Consider the following 27,839-nt stretch of genomic DNA (forward strand, 5'->3'; position numbering starts at 1 on the left):
TTTGGGGCAGGAGTTTTCTTTTGTGTTTAGTTATCAGTATTTTTCTCAATGCCATAAATATTTCTCCTCAATCTCCTTGACTTGGGAGCATCAAGCTCATCACTGTGCACTTTCACCACCATGTCAACATATTTCTTCTGTAGCCTAAAACTGCATAGTTTCCCGAGTCGTTGTGGGAGGACCACACACCATTTCCTCATATGACTCTAAATTTACTTTGATCTGATTTTTATTATATCAATATTTGCACATAAAGGTGTTTCACAAAGATCCCACCATGTCGAACGAACAAATTTGTCTGCATTTATAAATTTGCACCAAAACTACTGTTTCCATCACAGCTGTTGTGATTATTTTGTATACTCTCTGAAAAACTGGATGGAAACGTTGTTAACAAAGTCATATTTTCATGTTTGACTGATTTGTAAGTTTCTCAATTTTCTCTTCCCTCAGGCAACTTGAATGTTACTTTGCAAGTGTGGGATATTGGAGGTCAATCGATTGGAGGGAAAATGCTGGATAAATATGTCTACGGGGCTCAGGTACTATCTCACACACACACACACACACACACACACACTCTTTTGTTTTACTATCCTTGTGGGTACCAACAATTGTTTCCCATTCAAAATCCTATTTCCCCTAAGCCACAAATAGCCTTTTCCCTTGTGGGGACCGGTGAAATGTCCCCACTTGTCAGAATTCTCCTTGTTTTACTGTCCTTGTGATGACTTCTGGTCCCCACAAGGGTAGTAAAACCAAAAGAACACACACAAAATCACACACTCAATAAACGCTGAGGTGGTCCGTCGTTCCTCACGTTAGAGGTCGTTGACATTGTAATAGGGTTTCCCTATTAGGCTTGGGTAATTAATGAATACGCCTTGATGATTATTAGTGCAGCAGGACCCTGCACAGACTGCAGCCAAGTTTTACTACTTAGCTGGTCATACAGACTACATTATGTATAGTAGTATGAAGGGGAGTGAGAAATACTTTGCTCTTTCTCTCTCTAATTTCATTATTTTTTGAAAGAAAATAAGCAAATGTACTAATTAATGTGAATAGGAAGAGGTTCGCATTGCCACTGCAATAACACGTGGGTGTATTTTATGTGTGCGTTTGCCGCGCTCCGCTCGGCGACGTCCTTAAGTGGTTGTTGCTCTATAGGCATATGGGGCATGTGGAGCATAAGACCGAGACTGTTGTGTGTAGGTCTGTCTCTGTACTGTACAACCTCTCCAGCCGCCCCCCCCCGCTCACTCACACAAAAACAAGGTGGTTTCCATAGAACCCGTTGCTCCTCTGGTTTCTCACAAGCTCTTTATGGGCCTTTCGCAGCCATGGTTCAACGCGCCTCGGGCGATACCAGATAATAGACATTTGGTAGAGCTGCACTGTAATTGTAGCTGACGCAAACTGTCGTCACCCGGCCTTCTGTGTCGTGACATTGCGTGTCCTGTTGCCAGATCATGATGATACAATCAAAGTCGAGGTAGTCTATTTATTTTGGCTCCTTTTTCATATTCTATAGTCTTTTGGATTGGTAAAGAACAGACTTATGACACAATTTTGGCACTTACTTGAGGCTTTTGTTTTAAACGTGTACACTGAAGTGTTTAATTTTTGTTTACATAAAAAATGGTACAGCAGCCAGCTTCAACGGCCTGGTTCCTCCGAAGGACATCTTTTTGTGCTTTGCCATATGACTACTTCTGGTTTTACACCTGACAATACCTTTTGGATACGACAAATGGAGAGCGGTGAGGCTTGTCTGTCTACTTTTCTACTCAACTGCTTCCGGCTTTGAACGTATGCTGACAGTACTTACACTAAGTATTTGTGATGAGACCTAATTCGTAATCACTTTTACCACCCTCTTTTTTATTATTATTTTTTAAGCCCAGACACCTTTTGTGACACAGAGAACCCAACCTCACCCCTATCCTGTTTGGCTGGTTGGACCGATTATAGCGGAGGCATCGTGGCTCGGCTGTATGTTCTTAGCATGTCTCTCTGCATCTATTAACAGCGATATAGATCATCTTTAATCTCAGGCTAACTCCGAGAGAGCCGAGGAGGTGCCAACTCCTTGGGGATTGTGTGTAGAGGAGCAATTGACTTCCCTCAGACACTAGTGCCACCTACTGCTCACTTTCCCACATTCGACCTCTCTGGCATGTTTGTTCTCATCTTATGTCAACTTGAATTCATTTTGGAATGTTGTGATTAGGCTACACCATTTAGATTTTCTGTGGTGTTGCTTTTCAGGGTGTTCTTCTAGTGTACGACATTACAAACTACCAGAGCTTTGAGAATCTGGAGGACTGGTACGGCATGGTCAAGAAGGCCAATGAAGAGTCAGACGTCCAGCCTGTGGTCTCACTGGTGGGAAACAAAAGTCGGTATTTAAAACAACTTTCTGACACACACACACACACACACAAGTTCTATTCCTTTCTTCTGCTCATAGGCCACACTCTTATGAGGCTAAAGCAAACGAGTCAACCATAATGTATAAACGCAGAGAGCTGTGAAGAGAATGCCATTTACAATGCAGTGAAGATAAATCACTAGTTTCTCTGCCGGCTAAATGTTTTATTCACACTTTTATACACTGCATGCATTTGTAGTACAGCATATTACTGTATCCAGCTCTATTTTGCGAGCCACTGGACATTGATTTGTCTATTGGGGCTGTTGATTATTCACTTCCCGTTCTGTCTCCACTCCTCTGCACTTTGTGGTGTGTAAGACAGCTAGGTGAGGAAAAATGTTCTTAGTATGACTAGAGAATCATCCCTTCTGTCGGCTTTGCATTTAGACCCTTTACATAGCAAAACTGCTGCTATGTCAAACACCACTCACCATCTGAGCCATGAGCACTGCACAATGCAGAGGAATGTCTAGCTTGGAAAATAAGTGGCAAGCTATCTTTTTCTTCAACTGAAAGGTGCAGTATTGAGAAATGGATGAATTGACACAGTGACCAAAATCAAACTCCCGTTGCAATTTTTATTTTTTTATTTTTAATTCACTAATAATAAGGCTTGTGTCAGGACATGCAATAAGCAAGCTAGCTATCTAGGTGACCAGCTAAGATTATGACAACTAGCTAACCCTTTCATCTGTGGTTTTAGCTCGCTAGCTATAATAGCCACTAATGCTAGCTATAATAGCCGCTGTGCTAGCTATAATAGCCGCTGTGCTAGCTATAATAGCCGCTGTGTATAGCTATAATAGCCGCTGTGTATAGCTATAATAGCCGCTGTGTATAGCTATAATAGCCGCTGTGTATAGCTATAATAGCCGCTGTGTATAGCTATAATAGCCGCTGTGTATAGCTATAATAGCCGCTGTGTATAGCTATAATAGCCGCTGTGTATAGCTATAATAGCCGCTGTGTATAGCTATAATAGCCGCTATGTCTGATTGACAGGAACAACAGGTGAGGCTGTTAGTCTGAGCAGACAGTCGGAACGAATGTGTGTTGTGCTTTAGCATTTAGGCCTATATTGTTTCATTTATGTTTTCGTCTGAATTAGTTAATTCTATTCATTTAAATCTTTTGATTATTCTTATCTTAATTTTTAAAATATTTTTATAAATCGATTCAGCTCTTCTGATATGCGATCCGGCTCCCAACGTTCACCTACAAGAGCCGGCTCTTAGGTCTTTCGCAAACAAGTCGACTCTATCACTACTAGCTAACTTTAGCTGGTAATAATTTTGAACATGCAGCATTTTGGGCTAGGAGCCATCTGACTTGCGTTGTAACGTCAACTATTTACTAGTGTGCTGATCTGACCAGCCTCAATCGTATCCGTAAATTTGCAGTTGATAGTCGGATTAGGTGATTGTCGTAATAGGGAAAGAAGGAAGCGTATTAAAATGCCTAAATAAAGGTTGGCAATAGGTTTAGCTACCTAAGAATCATGTTTATGGACCAAGAAGCTCAATGCGCACGTTCTCGCTTAACTATGATTTGAGTCATTCAGATTTGAGTCATTCAGACAGAATGTGCATCGTCGTTTTATTTTTCCTAACCTCGCTCTCCTTGTTAGATATTATGCACATTTATGGCTTGGTAGCAAATGTCATTGCCATTGAGCTAGTTCTCATAGTAGCAGTAAACTACAACTAGTGATATGAGATGTGAAAGGGAGCGGAGTTACAGCCTCATTCTATCCAATCGTAGCAATAGGATCAATTTACAAACGGCCCATTTGTTGACAGATAGCTGAACTAGACAATTGAGTTTTGTCCTGACACCGATTTTTTTCCTTTCTTCCTGATCACAGAAAATGACAAAAAATACTAGTTTCATAAGCATCCGTGATCACAAATCATTATGTTGGAGAAATTTGCATTGAATATGTTATTTTATATTCTCAAACTAACAGCAGTGCCTATATGATGTGCTTCCATACAGGCACGACATGCTGGAGTGATGATTCTATGCAAATGTTGATCAGTAGACTAATAAAAGTCTCAAGTGGAGGGCAAACAGATTGTCATCTGTAGCACCATAGACTCCACTGATCAGCCAAAACAAGCTCAAATAACTTAATGAATGCACACACTCTTATTGAATATGATTTACCATTCAAATACAATTATCATTTTGTTATGTAGTTAGATTGGCGTTAATGCATACATGGCTGGGAAAATGTCCCATTCATTGTCATAACATTTTAACCTTTTGATATCAGCCTAAAATGTCAGCTATCTGCCTCCTTGACGACCACAAAATCAGTATCGGCCCTAAAAAAAATATGTTTGTTCTGTAACTACGACTGTAGTGAATGCACTAACTGGATAAGAGCGTCTGCTAAATGACTAAAATGTAAATGTGTCGCAACCGATAATACCAGATAGGCATTTGTGTGTTGGGGCTCAAGCTAATTATTGTGTTACGATTGAGCTAATTCATAGTGAGGAGCAGGGTCTCCGTAGGCGATGGGAGATGGGATGTTTGCATGCTCTGGGAAGTGACCCTCTGTGATTAAAGACCATCCGGTGGCTACGGGGCCCCCTCCTTTTTATCTAAATCCCCTCTCCGTCCTCCAACCTCCCAGCCCGTAGAGAATCTGAGATGGTAACCAGACAAAAAAAAACATCTCCCCCAGTCCGCCCCACTCGAAAATAAAGACTAATACTGATGACTCTCTTTTCAACATCCCCTCTGACAGATAGGGAGACATTGTTGCCGCCATGTTATTGTAAAATACACGCACACAGTCCCATTGCATGTGTAATGATGGCTATCGACTGTCCCGCCTTGAACCCACCCCACCCCAATGATGAACTGCCCACAAAGTGGTGTCTACACAGGAAGCCTCTCGCTAATGTTACTCAACAGGGCCTTTAGGTCAGGGCTTAATCTGCCTGTCTAGCATAGGGATTCTCTTGTCTTTGCATTAGGGCACATCTCTTAATGCCCGGGCCTAACGTCAGGCGCCTCTGTATTTAGGCTACATTTTGTATACTACCGGTGAGTGTGTCTGTGTATACGTGTGTGTAAGTGCGTTATGTATTTAAGCAGCGTATACCCCACTGTCAGGGTCCTCGCCCACTCAGTCAGTCTGCTCTTCATGGCCGTATTGGTGAGAATCGCGCCCATATGTGTTTTTCTGCTCCTAAAGTCCAAAGAAAAACAAAATCCCACACAGATTGCCCTACCTGGAGCAATCAATTACCTAGTGAGACTTTATGAATCCCTGAATCCTCTCACAGACTGTTTTTTCAGAGGGCATGAAGAGACTTAGTCTAGTGATCTTGTGGGAATTGCCCACACAGACGTTTCTGTTTTTCTATAATTGTTGTTCTTATTTTTACCAAGTGCTCGCCCCTCACCCAGTTACAATGCATAGAACAAAAAATATACACCATTCTCAGGGGTGTGGGGGGGGTGTTGTAGGTTCCTATGAAATCCAAGTGAGTGAAGCAGCCGCCAATCCTCAGACCATGTTTATGACGTCTGTAATGGAATGACAAACCTAACCAGGCGTTTCATAGCCACACCATCTGCAACATACAAATGTATGTCCACGAGAGGGTCTTCTGGGAGATCCCTTCTCTCTCTCTTAACCACAGACATCTTAGTGTTTCCCTTCATCATTCCCTCACTTATCAAATATGCAGTATGGAAATATGCAGCGTTATTGACTCACAAGTTGCTTTTGGATGTCTACACTATCCTGTACGAACAATCTGAGGGGGTAAATCTTTAAAAATGATGGTATGACTCCCACCATTTATTTTTTACCTATGCAGTGCTTTTGAGACAGATGCTAATTTATCCTCTTTACCTTTACACCTACTCTTTACACTGACCGCCCTTCTGTGCCCTTTGACAAGTGGGGAACAGCCTCCCCGTTCTTCTGCTTAACACGGCCGTGTAGGGATAAGTTTGCTTGTTAAGCTCGGATTTGTGCACCCTTTGCCCTCCACATGCTGCCCAGAACCTTGTTTAATAATGGCACCACTTGTAACAATTCAGGGAGGAAGCCAATGAAATATTTTATTGAAGACACCCACACAGAAACACGCACACAAACACACACACTGTGCACACTCACACAGAGAAACATAGAGCCACTCAAAAACATAGACACTGAAACACTTGCAGGGGGTGGGCTTTGTTGGGAAAGCATGGGTAATGGAAGAATTCTAAACTTCTAAATTCTAAACATACTATAATAGTTTATTTCAGCTTGGCCCAGTTGAACACCGTATGGTACAAAGTATCCTCTCCGGAAAATGTAGACTTCATATCCATGCAGTCTCCCGCACTCACGAAAGTAGTGTTTTCCTATATTGTTCAAAATTATGTTTGATATTTTATTAGTTTTACTGTCATACATCTTGAATTACTGACTGATAGTTGGGCTAGTTAGAGATCTGTGGTTTGTGTAGAGAAAGGCGTCGTGCTGTGTGAGGACAGGATGTAAATGTTTTCATCTCTAGGTGAAAGATGGCACCATTAAATAAATGATCTGGTACTTTTGTATACTTCTTAGCTAATATTTCTGAAAGTAGTGCGCACGAGCCGAAAGTGGTCCCAGAAAATTCCGAACTATGTCACATATGTGCAACACGTCATTGCCCTCTCTCTCTCTCGCTCTGCTGTGTGTGCATCCTGCTAGCTGTCACTAAAATGGCGAGGGGCTGAAGCTCATTTTGCTAGAACTCTTAATTGCTAGGGGGCTCGTCCAAATGTTGGGAAAATGGCGAGGCACAGCTTCCAGAAAGATGGTTGTTTCAAACTTGCTTCTGCCCACAGATTATGCATGTAAGAATACTGTTCATTGACTACAAGATCAGCACAAAGCTCAGGACCCTGGCACTGGAACCTCCCTCTGCAACTGGATCCTGTCCTTTCTAACAGGCCGCCCCCAGGTGGTGAGGGTAAGCAACAACACATCCGCCACGCTGACCATCAACACTGGGGCTTCTCAACGGTGTGTGCTCATTCCACTCATGTACTCCCTGTTCACCCACGACCGCTTCGCCACGCACGACTCCGACACCAACATAAAATTCGCTGATGACACGACGCGGTAGGACTGATCACTGACAACGATGAAGCAGCCTACAGGGAGGAGGTCAGAGACCTGGGAGTGTGGTGCCGGGACAACAACCTCTCCCTCAATGTCAGCAAGACAAAGGAGCTGATCGCGGACGACAGAAAACATCCACATCGATGGGGCTGCCGAGGAGCGGGTTGAGAGTTTCAAGTACCTCAGTGTCCACATTTCCTAAGGAATTAACATGGTCCACACACACAGTTGTGAAGAGGGCACGACAGCACCCATTACCCCTCAGCAGGCTGAAAAGATGTAGCATGGGCCCCCAGATCCTCAAGTTCTACAGCTGCACCATTGAGAGCATATTGACTGGCTGCATCACTGCTTGATATGGCATCTGCAAGGCACCCGACCGCAAGGCGCGTCAGACGGTGGCGAGTACGGCCCAGTACACCACTGGGGCTCAATTCCCAGCCGTCCAGGACCTCTATACAGGCTTATTCTGAAATTGATGCAATTGTTGTTTTTTTTACCTCATCAATCTACACACAATACCCCATAATGACAAAGCAAAAACAGGTTGTTAGAACTTTTTGCTAATGTATATTAAAAATGAAATATAACATTTACTTAAGTATTCAGACCCTTTACTTTGTTGAAGCACCTTTGGCAAATCGGAAAGATGGCTAGGAGCAAGCCCATGTAATGCTTTGTAGGTTAGCAGTAAAACCTTGAAATCAGCCCTTGCCTTAACAGGAAGCCAGTGTAGGGAGGCTAGCACTGGAGTAATATGATACATTTTTTTGGTTCTAGTCAAGATTCAGCTGTATTTAGCACTAAATTACGTTTATTTAGGTCCTAAACGATATCATAACTGCCAACGATAAAAGACAGTACTGTGCAGCCGTCTTCATCGACCTGGCCAAGACTTTCGACTCTGTCAATCACCGTATTCTTATCGGCAGACTCAACAGCCTTGGTTTCTCAAATGACTGCCTCTCCTGGTTCACTAACTACTTCTCAGACAGAGTTCAGTGTGTCAAATCGGAGGGCGTGTTGTCCTGACCTCTGGCAGCCTCTGGCACAGGGTTCAATTCTCGGGCCGACTCTATTCTCTGTATACATCAACGATGTTGCTCTTGCTGCTGGTGATTCACTGATCCACCTTTACGCAGACGACACCATTCTGTATCTTCTGGCCCTTCTTTGGACACTGTGTTAACTAACCTCCAAACGAGCTTCAACGCCATACAACTCTCCTTCCGGGGTCTCCAACTGCTCTTAAATGCTAGTAAAAGGAAATGCATGCTCTTCAACCGATCGCTGCCCGCACACGCCCATCCAGAGTAGTGATGCTAGTGATGCTAGTCGGGCGGTTCTGACTTTGAATATGTGGACAACTATAAATACCTAGGTGTCTGGCTAGACTGTAAACTCTCCAGACTCACATCAAACATCTCCAATCCGAAGTTAAATCTAGAATTTGCTTCCTATTTCGCAACAAAGCATCCTTCACCCTCGTAAAACTGACCATCCTACCGATCCTCGACTTCGGTGATGTCATTTACAAAATAGCCTCCGACACTCTACTCAGCAAACTGGATGCAGTCTTTGACAGTGCCATCCGTTTTGGCACCAAAGCCCCATATACTACCCACCACTGCAACCTGTATGCTCTCGTTGGCTGGCCCTCGCATATTCATCGCCAAACCCACTGGCTCCAGGCCATATAAGTCTTTGCTAGGTAAAGCTCCACCTTATCTCAACTCACTGGTCACCATCGCAACACCCACCCATAGCACGTGCTCCAGCAGGTATATCTCACTGGTCATCCCCAAAGCCAACAACTCATTTGACCCCCTTTCCTTCCAGTTCTCTGCTGCCAATGACTGGAAGGAATTGCAAAAATCACTGAAGTTGGAGACTTAGGTCTCCCTAACTAACTTTAAGCGTCAGCTGTCAGAGCAGCTTACCGATCGCTGCAGCTGCACAGAGCCCATCTGTAAATAGCCCATCCAACCAACTACCTACCTCATCCCCATATTCATTTGAGTTTTTCTGCTCTTTTGCATACCAGTATTTCTACTTGCACATCCTCATCTGCACATATCACTCCAGTGTAAATTGCTGAATTGTATTTGTACTTCGCCACTATTGGCCTATTTATTGACTTACCTCCTTACTTCATTTGCACACACTGTATACAGATTTTTTTTTGTGTTATTGACTGTTGTTCTCTGTTCTTGTCGCACTGCTTTGCTTTATCTTGGCCAGGTTGCAGTTAGTTGTAAATGAGAACTTAACCTACCTGATTAAAAAAGAAAATGCTTTCCGGTATCTAAGAGCTCCCGAAGCCACTCCTGCATTGTTTTGGCTGTGTGCTTAGGGTCGTTGTCTTGTTGGAAGGGGAACCTTTGCCCCAGTCTGAGGTCCTGAGTGCTCTGGAGCCGGTTTTCATCAATGATCTTGTTCGTACTTTGCTCCGTTCATGTTTGCCTTGATCCTGACTAGTCTCCGAGGCTCTGTCGCTAAAAAACATCCCCACAGCATGATTCTGCCACCACCATGCTTCACTGTAATGTTAGTGCCAGGTTTCCTCCAGACATGACGCTTGGCATTCAGGCCAAAGAGTTTTTGCTCTGACCTGCACTGTCAACTGTGGGACCTTATATAGACAGGTGTGTGCCTTTCCAAATCATGTCCAATCAATAGAATTTACCACAGGTGGACTCCAATCAAGTTGTAGAAACATCTCAAGGACGATCAGTGGAAACCAGATGCATCTGAGCTTAATTTCGAGTCTCTTAGCAAAGTTATAAAAACCCTTTGCTAACATTTCTAAAAAACAGTTTTCTCTTTGTCATTATGAGGTATTGTGTGTAGATTGCTGAGGATTTAATCAATTTTAGGATATGGTTGTAACGTAACAAAGTGGAAATAAATCAAGGGATCTGAATACTTTCTGAGGGCACTGTAGCTAGAATCTGTTTTGGAGAGATTGTACTTTTGTTTTGTTGCAATTTAAACAGTATTTGTGGTTGTCATTAGCAGTCCTTGCAAGAATGAAAATATGTATTATTTCTGGGTATGAATTCTAACAAAAAATATAATAATTCATGCCAAGTCATTGCATTCCTATATTATTATATGCAGTATTGTTTTATTGTATTTTTAACAATTAATTTACAGAACATTATTAAGTCTTCTATCTTGGCATGTAGGAACTTGTAAGTAATGGTCAAGTTTTTTGACCCAAATGTATACGTGGCCCATGTTTATTTTCATTCGGGAGGCACTTTGAGTCTCTTGGTGAGTATTGTTTCTCTGGTATTCCTGTGTGAGGGAACGTAATAACTTAGGCTAACTCTCCCAGCGACTGCAAGTGCAAAATAACACATGCCTACTCTCCCATGTCTTAAGATTGGCTCACAAATTCTATAAGTTAGTCTTTCGTAATTATGGAGCAGGTTTTTCGAAATGAACATTTAGTCTATTGCTTTGTGTAATGAATTGCATTTTGGTAGGCCATTTTGGCTGACAGAATTGGGCCTGGTCCTTTACACACAATGTCTTACCAAATATTCAGTATTTTTTTTGTGTTCTTGCAACTCATCAAACAATGTGTATCTAGTATTTCTAGGGATATACTGTAAGTTCATTATTTGCACACGTCTTTTTTCTTTGCATCCACAATAGGTCCAGGTGTGTTTTAAACTGTCACCTATATGACTATGCAATGATAGAAGACAACAAAGGTTGTTTGTCTTTGTATGGCCTGTCATGACAGCACAGAGAAACCTTCTTTTAATTGCTTTATCTTCACTTCTCCCCATCGTCAAGTTTACTTAGTGTCCTGCCACTCCACGGCCCCAGTGTGTTTAATGTTGGCTAATCTGACTCTGACAGATGATTGATAACCACTCCCAAGTGTGCAGGATCCAAAGGATTAGCACGGTTTACTTCTGGTAGCATGCGGGGTACGTTCCCTCTAAGTCACGCTAATTAATAACGTGCTGACACCTAGAAGACAGCCATGCGTGCGGAGAGATGCGTCAACCTGTGTGTGTGTGTGTGTGTGTGTGTGTGTGTGTCTGTCCAGGGGGACTAAAAAGGTTTGTATAAGTTCCAGACTCCTATGTCATGACACATACAATAGCTTTTTCCCAGTTATGTGGTGCCAATATTCTTAGAATGATTCACATGACAACAACAAAAATCACAAAACACTGTCTAAAAATGTGCCTTTCTCTTGGAAATGTCTATGGATGGTGACTGGCCTTTTTATATTTGGGTCACTATGACTTACTATGTTATTAATAATACTGGAGGGCACTGTTTACATTGCTCTTCAGAACACACACATGCACGTACACACATACTCTCGCTCACACACACACCCCGAAACCAAGGGGCATGAGAACAAGAGGAAACACTGACCGCTTGAATGAAGCTTCACACAAAGAGCAAAACTCGGAGGGACGAGAGAAATTCAAATCCATACAGTAGCCTACTACCTCCTCCGTCTCCCATAGACACGTCTGCACCAGATACCGGGCGTGGCCATCTCGTCACACAAATCCAGTAACAAAGTGGGAAGCTATTGCTTTCAGCAGCAAGACCCCCCAGATGACCTTCCCTTGTGACTCAGGTGTGACCCTGTATTGGGGAAGGGGAGAAGTGAAACGCCTGGTATCACTGCACCAGAGTTGAATGCACAGAGACACAGGCACAATGGCTAGAAAGGAAAGCACTAGCATTGTACCCATTCTGTAAATCATCGTGGTGTTGACAGACCTAGTTTTTAGGCCCGTTGTGTGCACCTTTTAAAGGCCTGATTTCTAATTCAGCTTTTTCTCAACAGACACCCATACTTCTGGGTAGAGCTGGGCTCTTTTGACTTGGTCCATGTAGAGCTAAATGTGCTTCAGGGGTCAACTCTACTATGCCTATGTTATGGAATGTGTGACACTGCGCTTAAATCGCACTTGGAAATGGAGGCCTTGGGACTCTGAATTAGGGTTGCAAAGCTACTGGTAATTTACCAAAGTTACCTGAAACTTCAGCAATTTAGCTAATTAACAATCTATGGCAAACCATCATAACTTTGGTAATTTCTACTTAAATAACTTTATATATATATAGTATTCATTTGTTTTATATCTGTCCATATTGTCCATGAGTTTCTACTAGATAGATCATGATTAAAGAGAAAATAGCCTAATTAATTTGAAAAAGTACATAATCAACCAATGGCATTATTTTCAATGCTCTGCAACTTTTCCAACTATTTTACTTTTTTCACAACTGCCACCAGTTTGATGCCAAATTATTGACAACAAATACATATTGACACATAGTTCTAGTAAATCAATAAAAGTGTGTATAAAAAATATGAAGGATATTTAATGATGAAACAATGGTATTCACTAAGTTTATGGTTTAATAATGATGTTTTCGAAGGAATTGTCCGTGGAGCTCCGAGACAGGATTGTGTCGAGGCACAGATCCTGGGAAGGGTACATAAACACTTCTGCAGCATTGAAGGTCTCCAAGAACACAGTGGCCTCCAAGATACTTAAATTGAAGTAGTTTGGCCGAACGTCCAGCACTAGGAAGTTCCGAACTGAGAAATCGGGGGAGAAGGGCCTTGGTCAGGCAGGTGACCAAGAACCCTATGGTCACTCTGACAGAGCTCCAGAGTTAATCTGTGGAGATGGGAGAACCTTCCAGAAGGACAACCATTTCTGAAGGACTCTACCAATCAGGCATTTATGGTAGAATGGCCAGACGGAAGCCCTCTTAGGGTTTGCCAAAAGGCACCTAAAGGACTCTGACCATAAGAAATAAGATTCTGTGGTCTGATAAAACATAGATTGAACTCTTTGGCCTTCCAACAAGACAACGACCCTAAGCACACAGCCAAGACAATGCAGGAGTGGCTTTGGGACAAGTCTCTGAATGTCCTTAAGTGGCCCAGCCAGAGCCCGGACTTGAACCTGATCGAACATCTCTAGAGAGACCTGAAAATAGCTGTGCAGCAACGCTCCCCATCCAATATGACAGAGCTTGAGAGGATCTGTAGAGAAGAATGGGAGAAACTCCCCAAATACAACACTCCCCAAGCTTGTAGCGTCATACCCAAGAAGACTCGAGGCTGTAATCGCCGTCAAAGGTGCTTCAACAAAGTGCTGAGTAAAGGGTCTGAATACTTCAGACTTCACAAAATCAATGGCATCATGAGGGAGGAAAATTATGTGGATATATTGAAGCAACATCTCAAGACATCAGTCAGGAAGTTAAAGCTTGGTTGCCCAAATGGACAATGACCGCAAGCATAATTCCAAAGTTGTTTGCAAAATGCCTTAAGGGCAACAAAGTCAGGGTATTGGAGTGGCCATCACAAAGCCCTGACCTAAATCCCATAGAAAATTTGTGAGCAGATCTGAAAAAGCGTGTGCGAGCAAGGAGGCCTACAAACCGGACTCAGTTACACCAGCTCTGTCAGGAGGAATGGGCCAAAATTCACCCAACTTATTATGGGAAGCTTGTGGAAGGCCACCCGAAATGTTTGACCCAAGTTAAACAATTTAATGGCAATGCTACCAAATACTAATTGAGTGTATGTAAACTTCTTACCCACTGGGGATGTGATGAAAGAAATCAAATCTGAAGTAAATCACACTCTCTACTCTACTTATTCTAACATTTCACATTCTTAAAATAAAGTGGTGATCCTAACTGACCTAAGACAGGGAAGTTTTACTAGGATTAACTGTCAGGAATTGTGAAAAACTGAGTTTAAATGTATTTGGCTAAGCTGTATGTAAACTTCCGACTTCAACTGTGTTGTGTGCCAGATTTTCTAAAAACCAGATTTTGCTTTGTAATTATGGGCTATTGTGTGTCGATTGATGGGGGGGACGACGACAATTTAATACATTTTAGAATAAGGCTGAAACTCTCAATGTGGAAAAAGTGTCTGAAACTTTCCGACTGCATTGTGTATGTGATAAGGCCACACAGACAGCCAGAGGTAATAACAGACACCTGTGACAATCTGAAGTAGCCAAAGGGGCCACTAGATGTGATAAATTACATCAAATCCTTGAAAGATGCCAACAAACTGATGTTGTCTGCCAAAAAAGTTTACTGGTAAAATTATTAAGTTTCCAGGAATATACCCTCCCTCTGCAACCCTAGTTGCAACCCTAGTTTCCCCCGAAAAGGAGAAAAATTACTTTACAAAAAGGTGCCTTAACTGAACGTGACACAACAATTAAATGATGTTGCCAATTATCTACGTCAGGCAGACCCTGAGTGTATCTTGAGCTGGTGTAAACCTCATTTCTTTGCAAGTCCAGATATGAGGTTCGCTCTGTCTGTGTACTGTGTAACCCTGTGTGAAGTCAATCTTGCTATCGGTGTAATTTGCTGACATATTGCTCTGCATTTCGTCCACAGTTGACCTGGAGCACATGAGGACAGTGAAGGCTGACAAACACCAGCGCTTCTGCCAAGACAACAGCCTCATCAGTCAGTTCGTATCAGCCAAGACCGGAGACTCAGTGAGTCAGTTTACCCAGTAAATTACATCAAAAGTGACGCGCACACCCACCAACAACAACAAAAAAATGACCACTGAAATACTTTGCTGTGATGATGACTAAGCAAAATTGATGCGGCACAATATTTGTTTATTTGCTCACATTGCGAGCATATTCTGTGTTTCTGCTCATCGCTCTTTCCTTTTGCCACCCTGCCTTCCCTTCAGGTGTTCCTGGCATTCCAGAGAGTGGCTGCAGAGATTCTGGGGGTGAAGCTCAACAAAGCAGAGATTGAGCAGTCCCAGGTGAGTCTTCATTAGGCCTTTCTCTTGCGTTTCCCAGAGAGAATTATATAGCAGCTCCTCGAGTCATGTCCCATTTTTTGGGGGGACGGTTTCTTCTAACCACACGCATGTACACAAGGTCAAACAGAGTGCGCCAGGTCACGAGTTCACCGCACCCGGTAGAGGACTCTTGTTACTCCTGTGATGTTGTACCTGTGACTGACACTGTCCATCTGTAAATACAGCCATGTTGTTGTTTTACTAGGATTAATGTCAGGAATTGTGAAAAACTGAGTTTAAATGTATTTGGCTGAGGTGTATGTAAACTTCCGACTTCAACTGTAACACAGGTGGAGTGAAGACTATCCCACATCAGTGGTGCATCTTCATCTTCGATAGAGAATGGGTTCGGTTTGGGGTAAGACTGAGGTTACAATAGTTGAAGGCCTCAACATTCACTGGAGAAAGAAATAAGAAGTAGAAAGAATAAATGTTTTTGAATTGTCTGCCAAAAAACAGTCTGTTTTTCTACCTTGTGATGTGTAGTGTTAACAATGGTTGGAATTATGTTGTGAGTTGTAGGCATTTGGGGATGGAGGCCAGGGGGCAGCTCTAGGGTCTTGTAGGGGGCAAGAAAAGCCTCATTATCAGCTGTCGGGTTTAGAGAGCTGTACATGGGGGTCAGGGCCCCTGGCAAGATCTCATTGGCCTGGGAGCCTACTCCGTCATTGCCCCCTGCCTGGACGATCAGATACTGGGGCCGCTGATTACTCACAGGGTCCGACACCAGTTGCCGGCAGCTCGTTAATCAACCAACCAACCAGGGCCTGGGTTTCATCCACGATGTCTGGTCTTTGCTGGCTCCCCAATCCAGGTCTGAGTTCTGAGTTTTAACTAAATTCAGAACCTGCCCTGTTACTGTTACTCAATGTCCAGGGCCCGTATGCATGAAGCGTCTTGGGTTTTGCCTTTTGGATCATAATGAATTGGACGGGAGGGAACTGATCCTAGATCAGCACTCCTATTCTGAAACGTTTTTTGAATACAAGCCCAGATGAGCTCAGTTGGATTTCTGACAGGGTTAGCTGTAAGATCACTTTCACTCAGAGACGTCAAGAATAGGGAAAGGTGCTAGCTATACCTTTCCTCATTGAAGATGTAACGGTTGATTTTAAAACTTCACCTGGTAAAATGTTAGTAGAAGAGGAGCCGAGGACGCACACATACATTTGGGCAGACTAACGGCTTAAACTTAGAGTTTTTAAAAAAAGTCTCACTCGCTACAATACTCCCAAATCTTTATTGAATGGATAAACCAATATTTGACACACACACAATTCATATCTGCCTGGGAGTATTACAGTCGCACACAGATATATATCTTTTTTTCTGAGTGTTCTTCGTTTGTAAATGACCATGTTTCACGCATGTATTTTGGTCATGGACATTTTCCTGCGTAAACCCCGGTGCTTCTCATTTGTTTATTCTCCTGTTCAATCTATTTCTCAAGTTTCTTTTTCATTTTTCTCACTGTTACCTCCATGACCCTGTCTTCACCTCTCCTCATCCTGCATTCTAACCAACTGTACCTCCTGTCTGCATCTTTGTTTTCCTTCCTCTCCTTTCTCCTCTTTTCTTTCTTTTTCTTTCTCACTTTCTTTCTCCTTTCTTCTTTCTCTTTCTCTCTCTCTCTTTCTCTCTTTCACGTTCTCTCTCTTTCTTTTCCTCTTCTACTCCCCCTGGTTTTGTCTCCTTCCATCTCTCCATTGGTGTGTGCTGCACAGAGGATTGTGAAAGCTGAGCTGGTGGACTACCATCAGGACGAAGTCCCCGTTAGACAGGAGGCCAATCAGAGCAAAATCTGTTCGGTTCAGTAGTTGGAAGTATGTCAACACACAGTCGCACACAGATATATTTTTCTCCTGAAATATACTGTAAATATTAGTGCCTGGTATGAAACCGCAAGACCCCTTACGAAGTGGTTGTGGTAGAGGTTGTTGTTGTATTTTAATTGTGTGAATTAAAGTGGAACTGACAGCGTTTTAACAACATGAAATCTTATTCAAATCTGTTTATATACACCCCCAGGTGTATGGAGAAGCGAGCACTTAGATATGGTAATTTTCACGTTTTCGTACTTTCAAAGAATGTGTTTGAGAATACTGTATCTCTGAATGGCTAGGGCACACTGGTCTGTGTAGAGTCCAGTCCTGGATAAGAATGACATGGTTTTATTTACTGCAGTGTCTATACAGTGCCTTGCGAAAGTATTCGGCCCCCTTGAACTTTGCGACCTTTTGCCACATTTCAGGCTTCAAACATAAAGATATAAAACTGTATTTTTTTTGTGAAGAATCAACAAGAAGTGGGACACAATCATGAAGTGGAACGACATTTATTGGATATTTGAAAACATTTTAACAAATCAAAAACTGAAAAATTGGGCGTGCAAAATTATTCAGCCCCTTTACTTTCAGTGCAGCAAACTCTCTCCAGAAGTTCAGTGAGGATCTCTGAATGATCCAATGTTGACCTAAATGACTAATGATGATAAATACAATCCACCTGTGTGTAATCAAGTCTCCGTATAAATGCACCTGCACTGTGATAGTCTCAGAGGTCCGTTAAAAGCGCAGAGAGCATCATGAAGAACAAGGAACACACCAGGCAGGTCCGAGATACTGTTGTGAAGAAGTTTAAAGCCGGATTTGGATACAAAAAGATTTCCCAAGCTTTAAACATCCCAAGGAGCACTGTGCAAGCGGTAATATTGAAATGGAAGGAGTATCAGACCACTGCAAATCTACCAAGACCTGGCCGTCCCTCTAAACTTTCAGCTCATACAAGGAGAAGACTGATCAGAGATGCAGCCAAGAGGCCCATGATCACTCTGGATGAACTGCAGAGATCTACAGCTGAGGTGGGAGACTCTGTCCATAGGACAACAATCAGTCATATATTGCACAAATCTGGCCTTTATGGAAAAGTGGCAAGAAGAAAGCCATTTCTTAAAGATATCCATAAAAAGTGTTGTTTAAAGTTTGCCACAAGCCACCTGGGAGACACACCAAACATGTGGAAGAAGGTGATCTGGTCAGCTGAAACCAAAATTGAACTTTTTGGCAACAATGCAAAACGTTATGTTTGGCGTAAAAGCAACACAGCTCATCACCCTGAACATACCATCCCCACTGTCAAACATGGTGGTGGCAGCATCATGGTTTGGGCCTGCTTTTCTTCAGCAGGGACAGGGAAGATGGTTAAAATTGATGGGAAGATGGATGGAGCCAAATACAGTACCATTCTGGAAGAAAACCTGATGGAGTCTGCAAAAGACCTGAGACTGGGACGGAGATTTGTCTTCCAACGAGACAATGATCCAAAACATAAAGCAAAATCTACAATGGAATGATTAAAAAATAAACATATCCAGGTGTTAGAATGGCCAAGTCAAAGTCCAGACCTGAATCCAATCGAGAATCTGTGGAAAGAACTGAAAACTGCTGTTCACAAATGCTCTCCATCCAACCTCACTGAGCTCGAGCTGTTTTGCAAGGAGGAATGGAAAAAATTTCAGTCTCTCGATGTGCAAAACTGATAGAGACATACCCCAAGCGACTTACAGCTGTAATCGCAGCAAAGGTGGCGCTACAAAGTATTAACTTAAAGGGGGCTGAATCATTTTGCACGCCCAATTTTTCAGTTTTTGATTTGTTAAAAAAGTTTGAAATATCCAATAAATGTCGTTCCACTTCATGATTGTGTCCCACTTGTTGTTGATTCTTCACAAAAAAATACAGTTTTATATCTTTATGTTTGAAGCCTGAAATGTGGAAAAAGGTCGCAAAGTTCAAGGGGGCCGAATACTTTCGCAAGGCACTGTAAATTGTCCAAACACGCGGCCACTTTCCCACTCTATATTGCTATAGACTTTTCACAAACGCCTTTAAGGCATTTTAGCTAGCTAAGTAAATAGCTCCATAAATGGATAAGTTTGCCTATTAGACACATTATGACTGACTTGTGGTCATTGCCCGCGCTAGTTTGATTGTATTGACACTCCCAGACTTAGTTACATTCTTCCGTTATTGTCTAAAACATTGAGTCGTTGAAACTGAAACATTGCATCCCAAAGGGCTGGAGGCAGCATCACATGTACCAGGCCAGCTGTGATTTACAACCTGATAGCAATAAGTTTTGGTCTACCAAGAAAAGTATTGGTGAATTAGATACTGAACTGCATCCATCTATTCTGCCAACAATGCCTTACTCTGCAGCATGTCATTTTTAGACAAACACAACCTATGTTTAATACCTCTTATAAAGGTTTGATATTATGATTGTCTGTTTTCATATCTGCAAAGTAGTTAATGCTGTCAGTTCCACTTTAATTGAGTGATTTAGTTAGTTTGATTATTAACAGAGAAAATCTTTGGTTGGTTTAGACTGGTCCTATAGTAGTTTGGCACACACATTTTGTTGGAGTAACATATTTTATGTTGCATCATTAAGAGAAAAACCCCTGAAATGACACTGGTATAGAAGATGTTGCCAGGAATTCCCGACTATTTCAGTGGGCTGCATCAGTATTATCCAGAGAAGTGGGCTTGGTCCCAGAGTTGACAGAGTTTGTGTCAGACTGACCTTTGTTTGACCTGTTTCTACGCTTGTGATTGGCGTTGAGCTGGCTGCATCTGCAAAGAGACTAGAGCAGATTCTCCATATGTTATTTTTACCACAACATTCATCCATTAACTTGTATACTTCAGTTTACATGTTTTTCTGAATGTGACAAATGAAAGGTATTTGAATTATATAAGTATGGTCTGGGGCCTGGGAAGGAAGACCTGGGGCCTGCTTTGTGATCCATAGATTTCTGGACTATGCAGGAACAAATTGCAAATATTTTGTTGTATCAATTAGGTACATTTAATTTAATTAGTGTTTAAAGTTGCACGATGCAGAAATCGCACCTCCATTTCCTGGTTGCTAAAATTCTAATAGTTTACCTAATTTCAGTTTGTGACAAAATAAAATGGTATAGTGTAGAGAATCATGATACCTTCTAATCCGCTGTGAAATATATTTTCTATAACCCAAAGTATTGTTTCAGCTATTTGAAGCTGGTGTACAAAACCGAAAGTAAAAGACACGAAAACTCATTTTAGGAATGGAAGCATAGAAATAGCGCACATAGAACTGATATACCGCTTCTTAGACTTGCTTTCAAGTAGAGTGATAGGTCATAGATCAACATTTCTATGTGAAATTTATCAGGTCGCCCAAAAAGTGACATATTGCCATTTTAAATCAGATGGATTTTCTTGTGTGGTGGCAGCTTTCTCATATTTTGCCTCTGTTTATGTCTTTCTTTATGTCTGTGTGTTTCCATAGCGTGTGGTGAAGGCCGACATCGTGAACTACAGTCAAGAACCTGTGGCTAGGACAGTCAACCCCCCGCGCAGCTCCATGTGTGCGGTACAGTGACCCCCTCTCTCCCCCACCTCCCCTCTTGCCCCTCCACAAACTGACGATAGCAGTGAGGGCTTCTGACCAGCAGGCTGCCCCTAACACACTGGCCCATAGCCAAAGCAGGGGAATTGAGCCAGCTTGGTTTATTCTGCTGCACACGCACACACACACACACACACACACACACACACACACACACACACACCTTCTCTCTCAACGCACAAGTCTTGAGAAAGGCTTTATATCAGTATTTCCTTGAGGGTTTTCAGGGTCATCGGATATGTTAAGATTTGAATGTGAGGATCTCTCTGTATGTACAGTTTGTATTTATAAAGGGACCCCACAGTATATTCCTGGCTTCAATACATTTCATATATTTTCATGAATGATTTCTTGAGTAGTAATTAGCTTTGGTTGCAGCATACGTCTGTTTAAACATGAAGTTATGCTGAAAGCAAATGGGCCCTCCACTTTTTCAGCAATATATTTTGAGCAACTGTTATTCTTTTGTCATTTTTTTCCCTTCTACTGTCTTCATTATTCAATTAATCTTCAAAGGACCATTTTTGATTGTTTGTATGTATGTATGTATGTATGTATGTATGTATGTATGTATGTATTCAACAAAAATTTAAATGCAACATGTAAAGTGTTGGTCCCATGTTTCATGAGCTGAAATTAAAGATCCTAGAAATTGTCCATACGCACAGAAACGTATATTTCTATCAAATGTTGTGCACAAAATTGTTTACATCCCTGTTCGTGAGAATTTCTCCTTTGCCAAGAGAATACAACCACCTGACAGGTGTAGCATATCAAGAAGCTGATTAAACTGCATGATCATTACACAGGTGCACCTGCTGCTGGGGTCAATTAAAGGCCACTCTAAAATGTGCACTTTTGTCACACAAAACAATGCCACAGATGTCTCAAGTTTTGAGGGAGCGTACAATTGGCATGCTGCCTGCAGGAATGTCCACCAGAGCTGTTGTCAGATAATTTAATATTCATTTCTCTACCATAAACTGCCTTCAACGTTGTTTTAGAGAATTTGGCAGTAAGTCTAACAGGGCATCACACCACGTGTAACCAGTCCAGCCCAGGACCTCCACACCCAACTTCTTCACCTGCGGGATCGTCTGAGACCAAACAGCTGATGAAACTGAGGATTATTTCTGTCTGTAATGAAGCACTTTTGTGGGGGAAAACAAATTTTATATTATTTATATTTTATTGGCTGGGCCTATGCCCTCCCAGACCCACCCATGCCTGTGACCCTGCCCAGTCATGTGAAATCCAAAGATTAGGGCCTAATGAATTTATTTCAATTGACTGATTTCCTTATATGAACTGTAACTCTGTAAAATCGTAGAAATTGTTGCATGTTGCGTTTCTATTTTTGTTCACTATATTTGGCATTTTTAACCTTGAAAATTGACATTTAAGTACGTATTGGTGCAGCTTAAAGGTAGGACAATATATCTGTATCTTTGTAGCCTTTTTCATCTGTCTGTTTGTAGAACAGAAAAGTCTGCAATGAAGAACTGCTTTGACACAAAGTGCTTCGTAGGATCTTCATTTGTACCGAACAAGCTGAATAATAGCCAACCTACACTCTTAGAGAAAAAAGGTTCTAAAAGGGTTCTTTGGCTGTCCCCATGAGAGTCCTTTGAAGAACCCTTTGGGTTCCATGTAGAGGGTTCTTCAAATGGTTCCCCCATGGAGACAGCCAAAGAACCCTTTTTTTCTAAGAGTGTACATAAATTACAGGCATGTGTTGTTTTGTACGGATACTCATCCCTCAAAATAAGTTGGCTTATCTTGCAGTTTGTATTGTCAAAATGTTTTCTTTGACTAATACGGTGTACTTGCACAGAGAGGATGTCAACATTGTTTTGTCATGTATTTTCTGGTACAATGTGACATGGTTGGATTTTACTCTGTAAACCATGGCTTTCGCCTTGTGTATATTGTCTTTATAAATGATAAATGCGTTGCTTTGTGAAAGATCTTATTTTCAATGCTGCTCACATTTCAGTAAGATGTAAAGAGCTTCCCTCATTGGATGGAATAGCCTCCCTATGACTTTTGGTCATAAAAAGAAAATGTCTAAAAGTGAAGTATGAAATCATGTTATATATATTATCTGTATACTTAGAAAATGGTTGTCAAGTAAACATTCAAAAGTAGTACAGACTTTGTATATGGAAAAATAAAAATGCTATTGAAAAAAATGCAATAGTTTATGTAATTACTAGGCTACTGTATAGTTTGTGCAACATTGTGCCTCCTTGGAATTCTGGAAATAAATATTATGTGAGTGTGTGGTTGTGTGTATACTTCTTTACCTGTGTGTATACTTCTTTACCTGTGTGTATGTGCGTGTGGCGCTCGCACTCCTGCATGCACACACACTTGTAATTCCAGTTTAGCCAGGTGTAACAGTGGTAAGGTGTTTGGACTGCTGTTGGGACAGCTTTATGTAGACCCTAATAGTTTGCGGGCACCGTTTGTCACTGTTCTAGTCCAATTATTGTATTGATTTGTGTTGTGTAGTGGCTTTGCTGGTATGCATCCCAATGAAAAAATGTTGAGTTGGCCCCACCAAGGTTAACATTCTAAAATCACCACTGGTCATAGAGCAAAGTGTGAGGAAAATGTGTGTTTGAGAGTCTCAGCTTTTCATATCTAACCTAATAGTTTGTAGCTCAAACCATTTGGACTCTACAGATGTTTTTGTAAAAAGACCTGGTCCCCTGCAATGGTACAACCCAGAAGTCTAACTCAAACACAATGTTTAAAAGCATCAAATCACGCCAGCGTCATGATGGGACTCATTGGGTTAAATAGTTGCTATGCCCTTGTAATGGCCGGTGCGCATTTCCATATCAAATCAAACTTTATTTGCCACATGCGCCGAATACAACAAGTGTAGACTTTACAGTGAAATTCTTACTTATAAGCCCTTAACCAACAGTGCAGTTGGTTGTCAACAGTCTTTAGAAATTGGTTGATGTTTTTCCTTTGAGAAATGAAGAAGTAGCCATTTCCTTTCTGGGAGTCGAGCCAAGTGTACTGTTGTGGTTGGGGCGCACGACCTGAAAACTCGCTCCACTTTGTTTTCATCCGGTATTGAACACAGTGTATTCCGTCTTAAATTTGATCAATTATTTACGTTTAAAAATACCTAAAGTTGGATTAGGAAAGTTGTTTGAAATGTTTGCATCAAGCTTACAGGTAATTTATTAGATACTTTGTAGTCATGTTGTGCGAGTTGGAACCGGTGTATTTTCTGAATCAAACGCGCCAAATAAATTTACATTTTGGAGATATGACAATGGAATTAATCGAACAAAAGGACCATTTGTGATGTTTAATGGACATATTGGAGTGCCAACAGAAGAAGATCTTCAAAGGTAAGGCATGAATTATATCGTTATTTCTGACTTTTGCGTCGCGCCTGGCGAGTTGAAATGGGATTTTCATGTGTTGGTATGCTGGGCGCTGTCCTCAGAGTTTAAAAAATCAAATCAAATTTTATTTGTCACATACACATGGTTAGCAGATGTTAATGCGAGAATAGCGAAATGCTTGTGCTTCTAGTTCCGACAATGCAGTAATAACCAACAAGTAATCTAGCTAACAATTCCAAAACTACTACCTTATAGACACAAGTGTAAGGGGATAAAGAATATGTACATAAAGATATATGAATGAGTGATGGTACAGAGCGGCATAGGCAAGATACAGTAGATGGTATTGAGTGCAGTATATACATATGAGATGAGTATGTAAACAAAGTGGCATAGTTAAAGTGGCTAGTGATACATGTATTACATAAAGATGCAGTAGATGATATAGAGTACAGTATATACGTATACATATGAGATGAATAATGTAGGGTATGTAAACATATTAAGTAGCATTGTTTAAAGTGGCTAGTGATATATTTTACATCATTTCCCATCAATTCCCATTATTAAAGTGGCTGGAGTTGAGTCAGTGTGTTGGCAGCAGCCACTCAATGTTAGGGGTGGCTGTTTAACAGTCTGATGGCCTTGAGATAGAAGCTGTTTTTCAGTCTCTCGGTCCCAGCTTTGATGCACCTGTACTGACCTTGCCTTCTGGATGATAGCGGGGTGAACAGGCAGTGGCTCGGGTGGTTGTTGTCCTTGATGATCTTTATGGCCTTCCTGTGACATCGGGTGGTGTAGGTGTCCTGGAGGGCAGGTCGTTTGCCCCCGGCGATGCGTTGTGCAGACCTCACTACCCTCTGGAGAGCCTTACGGTTGTGGGCGGAGCAGTTGCCGTATCAGGCGGTGATACAGCCCGACAGGATGCTCTCGATTGTGCATCTGTAGAAGTTTGTGAGTGCTTTTGGTGACAAGCCGAATTTCTTCAGCCTCCTGAGGTTGAAGAGGCGCTGCTGCGCCTTCTTCACGATGCTGTCTGTGTGGGTGGACCAATTCAGTTTGTCTGTGATGTGTACGCCGAGAAACTTAAAACTTACTACCCTCTCCACTACTGTCCCATCGATGTGGATAGGGGGGTGTTCCCTCTGCTGTTTCCTGAAGTCCACAATCATCTCCTTAGTTTTGTTGACGTTGAGTGTGAGGTTATTTTCCTGACACCACACTCCGAGGGCCCTCACCGCCTCCCTGTAGGCCGTCTCGTCGTTGTTGGTAATCAAGCCTACCACTGCAGTGTCGTCCGCAAACTTGATGATTGAGTTGGAGGTGTGCGTGGCCACACAGTCGTGGGTGAACAGGGAGTATAGGAGAGGGCTCAGAACTCACCCTTGTGGGGCCCCAGTGTTGAGGATCAGCGGGGTGGAGTTACCTACCCTCACCACCTGGGGGCGGCCCGTCAGGAAGTCCAGTACCCAGTTGCACAGGGCGGGGTCGAGACCCAGGGTCTCGAGCTTGATGACGAGTTTGGAGGGTACTATATGGTGTTAAATGCTGAGCTGTAGTCGATGAACAGCATTCTCACATAGGTATTCCTATTGCCTTGCGGAGGGAATAGCTACACTGTTTGTATTCGGTCATGTTTCCGGTCACCTTGCCCTGATTAAAAGCAGTGGTTCGCGCTTTCAGTTTCACACAAATGCTGCCATCGATGCACGGTTTCTGGTTTGGGAATGTTTTAATCGTTGCTATGGGAACGACATCTTCAACGCAGGTTCTAAGGAGGGAGCAGGGAGCAACAAAATGGAGTCGTGGTCAGCTTTTCCGAAAGGAGGGCGGGGGAGGGCCTTATATGCGTTGCGGAAGTTAGAATAGCAATGATCCAAGGTTTTACCAGCCCTGGTTGCGCAATCGATATGCTGATACAAATTAGGGAGTCTTGTTTTCAGATTAGCCTTGTTAAAATCCCCAGCTACAATGAATGCAGCCTCAGGATATGTGGTTTCCAGTTTGCAAAGAGTCAAATAAAGTTCGTTCAGAGCCATCGATGTGTCTGCTTGGGGGGGAATATATATGGCTGTGATTATAATCGAAGAGAATTCCCTTGGTAGATAATGCGGTCGACATTTGATTGTAAGGAATTCTAAATTCTCGCTCATTTTTCAGAATAAAAGCCTGAAACTATGTCTAAAGACTGTTCACACCTTGTGGAAGCTACAGGGAAAGGAATCTGGTTGATATCCCTTTAAATGGAGGGAAGACATGCAATGGAACAGAGAGGTTTCAGAAAAACAGCACTTCCTGGTTGGATTTTCCTCATGTTTTCGCCTGCAATATCAGTTCTGTTATTCTCACAGACAATATTTTGACAGTTTTGGAAACTTTAGAGTGTTTTCTATCATAATCTGCCAATTATATGCATATTCTAGCTTCTGGGCCTGAGAAAGGCAGTTTCATTTGGACATGTTTTTCATCCAAACATCAAAATACTGCCCCCTAGTCTCAAGAAGTTAAGGGGAACACATATGACAGGCACTAAGGTCCATTTGCATTGCTCTCTATGTAGTTCTACATACATTGTGCAGCTGAATTTTTGGAAAGTGATGAAAACGGATCTCCATCCGCTTTGTTTTTTTGCATAGACTGCGTAGAACCCTTAAGGCTTAAGCAGGTAGACAGACAGAGAACAACAAGAGGGACGGAGGGACAGCAGAGAATATACTGAAACAGATAGACAGCACAAAAGGGAGGCAAACAAAATGGCTAGAGGAGAGAAACAGTCATAGTAGTGAGTTATCTCCAGTGGTGATTTTACAAATTATATTTGTTTTAAACATGAGCTGATTAAAAAAAAGAGGAGGAGGACCATGTCTTGCCAGTCACTGGGCGCACACATTGATGTGGGCTGGTGCTGATAAAATGCCAGGGCCGAATTCTTGTCCCAGTCATGCAGTTGCATTGCTTAGGGCATGAAGATCACTCCAGTCAACAGGGAAAGCCCACCTTCAAATTAATTGGGTTGAGGTCAGGTCATCTGATGCAGCACTCCATCACTCTCCTTGGTCAAATAGCCCTTTCACAGTCTGGAGGTGTGTTTTTGGTCATTGTCCTGTTAAAAAAACAAATGATAGTCCCACTAAGAGCAAACCAGGTGGGATGGCATATCGCTGCAGAATGCTGTGGTAGCCATGCTGGTTAAGTGTGCCTTGAATTCTAAATAAATCACAGACCGTGTCAGCAGCAAAGCACCCCCACACCATCACACCTCCTCCTCCATGCTTCACGGTGGGAACCACACACATGGAGATAATTTGTTCACCTACTCTGCGTCTCACAAAGACACGGCGGTTGGAACCAAAAATCTCCAATTTGGACTCATCAGACCAAAGGACAGATTTCCACTGGTCTAATGTCCATTGCTCGTGTTTCTTAGCCCAAGCAGCAATTCGACCATGAAGGCCTGATTCACACAGTCTCCTCTGAACAGTTGATATTGAGATGTGTCAGTTACTTTTATTTGGGCTGCAATTTCTGAGGCTGGTAACTCTAATGAACTCATCCTCTGCAGCAGAGGTAACTGGCCCTTCCTTTCCTGTGGCGGTC

General features: G+C 42.3%; 1 protein-coding gene and 1 long non-coding RNA gene across 3 annotated transcripts in view; both read left to right on the top strand.

The window, feature by feature from the left end:
- The window catches only part of LOC112258357 (ras-related protein Rab-28), a 35,342-nt gene extending 13,806 nt beyond the window's left edge, over window positions 1–21,536 (top strand). The window contains exons 3-8 of one of the 2 annotated variants that reach the window (XM_024432681.2): window positions 454–542; window positions 2,272–2,401; window positions 14,991–15,094; window positions 15,301–15,378; window positions 17,142–17,240; window positions 20,752–20,843. In XM_024432681.2, the coding sequence (XP_024288449.1) occupies window positions 454–542; window positions 2,272–2,401; window positions 14,991–15,094; window positions 15,301–15,378; window positions 17,142–17,234 (494 nt within the window). In that variant the 3' untranslated portion in view covers window positions 17,235–17,240; window positions 20,752–20,843. Of the gene's footprint in view, window positions 1–453; window positions 543–2,271; window positions 2,402–14,990; window positions 15,095–15,300; window positions 15,379–17,141; window positions 17,241–20,751 lie in introns of both variants that reach the window. The other variant, XM_024432679.2, reaches the window with a different exon arrangement.
- A 588-nt stretch (window positions 21,537–22,124) lies between these two features.
- On the top strand, window positions 22,125–23,152 carry LOC112258358. Its single transcript, XR_002954735.2, has 2 exons — window positions 22,125–22,459; window positions 22,565–23,152. It is a non-coding gene; the product is annotated as an uncharacterized LOC112258358 (long non-coding RNA).
- Window positions 23,153–27,839: the final 4,687 nt, after the last annotated feature.

This window comes from Oncorhynchus tshawytscha, linkage group LG09 (assembly GCF_018296145.1).
Source record: "Oncorhynchus tshawytscha isolate Ot180627B linkage group LG09, Otsh_v2.0, whole genome shotgun sequence".
Classification (NCBI taxonomy): domain Eukaryota; kingdom Metazoa; phylum Chordata; class Actinopteri; order Salmoniformes; family Salmonidae; genus Oncorhynchus; species Oncorhynchus tshawytscha.